The sequence below is a fragment of the Olea europaea genome, unplaced genomic scaffold (assembly GCF_002742605.1).
Source record: "Olea europaea var. sylvestris unplaced genomic scaffold, O_europaea_v1 scaffold11012, whole genome shotgun sequence".
NCBI classification, from domain to species: Eukaryota; Viridiplantae; Streptophyta; class Magnoliopsida; order Lamiales; family Oleaceae; genus Olea; species Olea europaea.
In genome coordinates this window covers 472-3968 of record NW_019228378.1, presented here as the reverse complement: position 1 = coordinate 3968, position 3497 = coordinate 472, and the positions used below count along the sequence as shown (strand labels likewise).

The following is a 3497-nucleotide window of genomic DNA, read 5'->3' as shown; positions in this document are numbered from 1 at the left end:
TAATATAATGTTTCCTTAATGTGTAAGTAGAATAACTTAGTCATTATCAAAGTGTGGATGATCGCTGATAAAGCTTCTGAATTCCTTATTCCCTGGAAAAGCAACTAACCAAAAAGCACTACTTATTAAATTCATTGTTCAAGAATCAAATAAAAATTTTCAACAGCATAACTCATTGTATTTGCCTCCCATCCCATCAAAAGATAAAGCTAATAAAGATTCAAGAAGCCAAGCATATATATGAAGCACGAAACACACACAGAGCAACTGAATAAGAAAAAAATACTCAAAATGTATAGATTCAGCAACACGGTTATAGGGCTTCTGAACCTTTTCACCCTCTTGGCCTCGATACCGATAATTGGCGCAGGATTATGGATGGCAAGGAGCAGCACCACCTGTGAAAGTTTCCTCCAAACACCACTTTTAGTTGTGGGCTTCATAATTCTTATAATATCACTTACTGGTTTCATTGGGGCTTGTTTTCATGTTGCCTGGGCACTTTGGGTGTACTTGTTGGTCATGATATTTCTTATAGGGGCTTTAATGTCTTTGACTATTTTTGGATTCGTCGTTACAACCCAAGGTGGGGGAGTGGAAGTGCCGGGTAGGATGTACAAGGAGTATCGTCTTGATAGCTACTCTCCATGGTTGAGGAAAAGGATTGAGGACCCTCATTATTGGATGACTGTTAAAACTTGTATTTTGGGTTCAAAGACTTGTGCCAAGGTTGTTTTTTGGACACCTGTTGATTATTTGACAAAAGACATGTCTCCTATTCAGGTACTTTATATTTGTTTCTCCTCTAAATTAAACCTAGCAACTACGAAGGCTAGCTTGTTTGATGGTTTGAGAAAACTATTCTTGGAATCAGATTAAGCAGATTGAATTGCACTTCTGAACTCAGTGGAGTCAGATACTTTATCTTTACTTGCATTCCATCTTAAAAGTTCTTTCTTGCTAAGAGAGCTAGTCAAATTCTTTTTATTTTGATTATAGGTTCAATAATTCTGTTCGATGTGGGATTCTACCCTTAACATAAAGAGCTAACTTAAAAAATTTAATGCAATAATGTCGACGTAAATAATAAGTTGTTCATATACTTTCTTGTGCATATTATTGTAAAGTCAATTTAGGTTTTTCTTCTATCTTTGGAAAAAATTATTGTTGTTCTTCTCTTTAAGATTTCTCTTCAATCTCGGAGTTTTCTTTTTAAAGATTTCTCTTTAACTTTTTTTCAGAGATCTCTTTTTCATTTAAGATTTATGTTTTTCTTTAAGAAGTACAAGGATCAACTTATTCCTATATTCCTTTTGTAAACATGTGTTTCAGCCCTCAAATTTTAAATTTCTTTAATTATTCTACTCAATAACAGAAGTAATTTAACTTCAAATTGGTCTCTTTATTTACTTTCTGCACGATTCTTATCATAACTTAGGAAAAGCCACAAAAAATTAAAAAAAAAAAATAAATTGAAGTTCTTATGCTTGCTTAAAAAAAATTTGTTTATAAAGTGAAGCTAATGCATGTTTAATTTAGACTAAAAGTTACTTTTAGAAAAAGCACATCATTTTACTTTATAGAAACTTAAATTTTTTTAGTAAATGTATGATATTATTATATGGTGCCACAACTTCCAGTCAGGTTGCTGCAAACCGCCGAGTTCGTGCAATTACATGGGCACGACACTGGTGCAGAACCCTGACTGCTATCTGTGGAGAAACGACCCAAACGGGCTGTGCTACGACTGCGACTCGTGCAAAGCCGGAGTGCTGGAAGAGGTAAGAAGGGATTGGCACAAACTTTCAGCCCTCAACGTTGTTATGCTTGTCTTCTTAATTGGCATATATTCCATTGGATGCTGTGCCTTTCGGAACACAAAGAGGGCCGAAACGGGCTACCCCTATGGCAAAAATCGGATCATCAAAGTCCACCCCAGATGGGATTTTCACTGGTGAGTTATATATATCTATATCTCGTCTTTAGATGAATATTTGATACGTTGGATTGGAGATTTAAATACGATTAAAGAAAAACAGCTTATAAATTATTTGTCAAATTTATTCGAATGCTACTCACTTTTGTTATGTGGTTGTTTTTATAGGTGGAGAAGGTGGCATGACTGGAGACACCAGATTTATTAGCATAGAAATGTTCCTTCTTTCAAGTGTTTTGGGATGTAAACTATGGAACAAATAATGGAATCCTCTTTTTATGCATATGGATGTTTTTCTATCTTTACCGTTGATGATAAAACTCGAATCAACAAATCCTCTTACCTAACTATGATTTTCTTCTTCTAAACTCATTAATTTTGATGCTCAAACTTAAAGTAAGAGGAGAAATAATTATTTGAGACGAAAATATTTGAAATGTATGCCTTTCTTCTCTTAAGTAATGGTTATATATAGATTTTTCTCGAAGGATTTAACATAATCTCATTTTTCTCGAGAGAGGTGATAGTTGGTACCTTTTTTATTGGCCAACTCATAACTAATTTTGTTGTCATTAATTGTTAATGTCTATGTCATATATATATATATATATATATATATATATATTAGCCTTAAAGTCACGCGTTAAGCATTTTTCTTATGTTCTAATAGTAGTTCTCTACAAGCTGGACGGGGATATGTTCGTCTTACCTGGTGCTAGCTTTCTGAAACTCCTTTGCATACGGCCTTCACTTTGCCAGTATTGGGCGAGGTTCTCGGAATGTATTTCAACAAATAGTCTCTAAAGTCTGATTTTATAATTTATACGTATACATATGTACATATATACACACACACACACACACACAATTACAAAATATGTATTTTGAAATTTGGTTTATTGCAGATTCTAGCTAGGGCATCTTCTCTCTCAGAATCCTTTTTTAAGTGCTAACACCGATTCTTCACTTTTGTCTCTGATTTCACTATATTTTCCTAATGAATTATCTTTAGGTGTTATGCTAATGTTTTATTTAAATCAAGGAAGATTTTGGAATTATTCTAATCTTCAATTTGCCATGCCACAATAGCATATTTCAGCATATATAATCCAGAAGCCGATTCAGAAACGACAAGTTTTCCATTTTTTGTACATTTCACAAATATGCATCTGTGAGAGGTCCCTATGTAAGGCATAGTTCCAAATATTTTAATGAACGATCCATTTCCTTCCCAACGAATGTTTGGTCAACTTCTAGATGCTGCTTTAGGTAAATGGATCATTCATAGGAACAACGGATGTGCAAGGCAGTCTACTTCACAGAATATGCCTTTTGCTACATAATAAATTTTTGTTCGCGGATCGTGCATTTTGACTATGTAATACATTTTGTTCGCACAATCAAGGTGATAATTTCACTTTATTGATAATATTTTCTTAAATACATGCTATTCTAGGAATGTTTAATGGGTTTGTCATTTTCTCCGGGGAGCTTATGTTCCTGATCCTACAAATTCCATTATCGTGTATGGTCCTTCCCACTTTAGGTCAAGTGAACTAGT

The 3497-nt window shown here is 34.0% G+C and overlaps 1 protein-coding gene across 1 annotated transcript; it reads left to right on the top strand.

Annotated features, from left to right (window-relative positions):
* The first annotated feature begins 153 nt into the window (after positions 1-153).
* LOC111373269 (tetraspanin-6-like) lies at positions 154-2239 on the top strand. Its single transcript, XM_022995775.1, has 3 exons — positions 154-783; positions 1641-1954; positions 2105-2239. Exons 1-3 carry the CDS (start codon positions 241-243, stop codon positions 2142-2144), a joined length of 897 nt encoding a protein of 298 aa, XP_022851543.1. The 5' UTR covers positions 154-240; the 3' UTR covers positions 2145-2239.
* The last annotated feature ends 1258 nt before the right edge of the window (positions 2240-3497 follow it).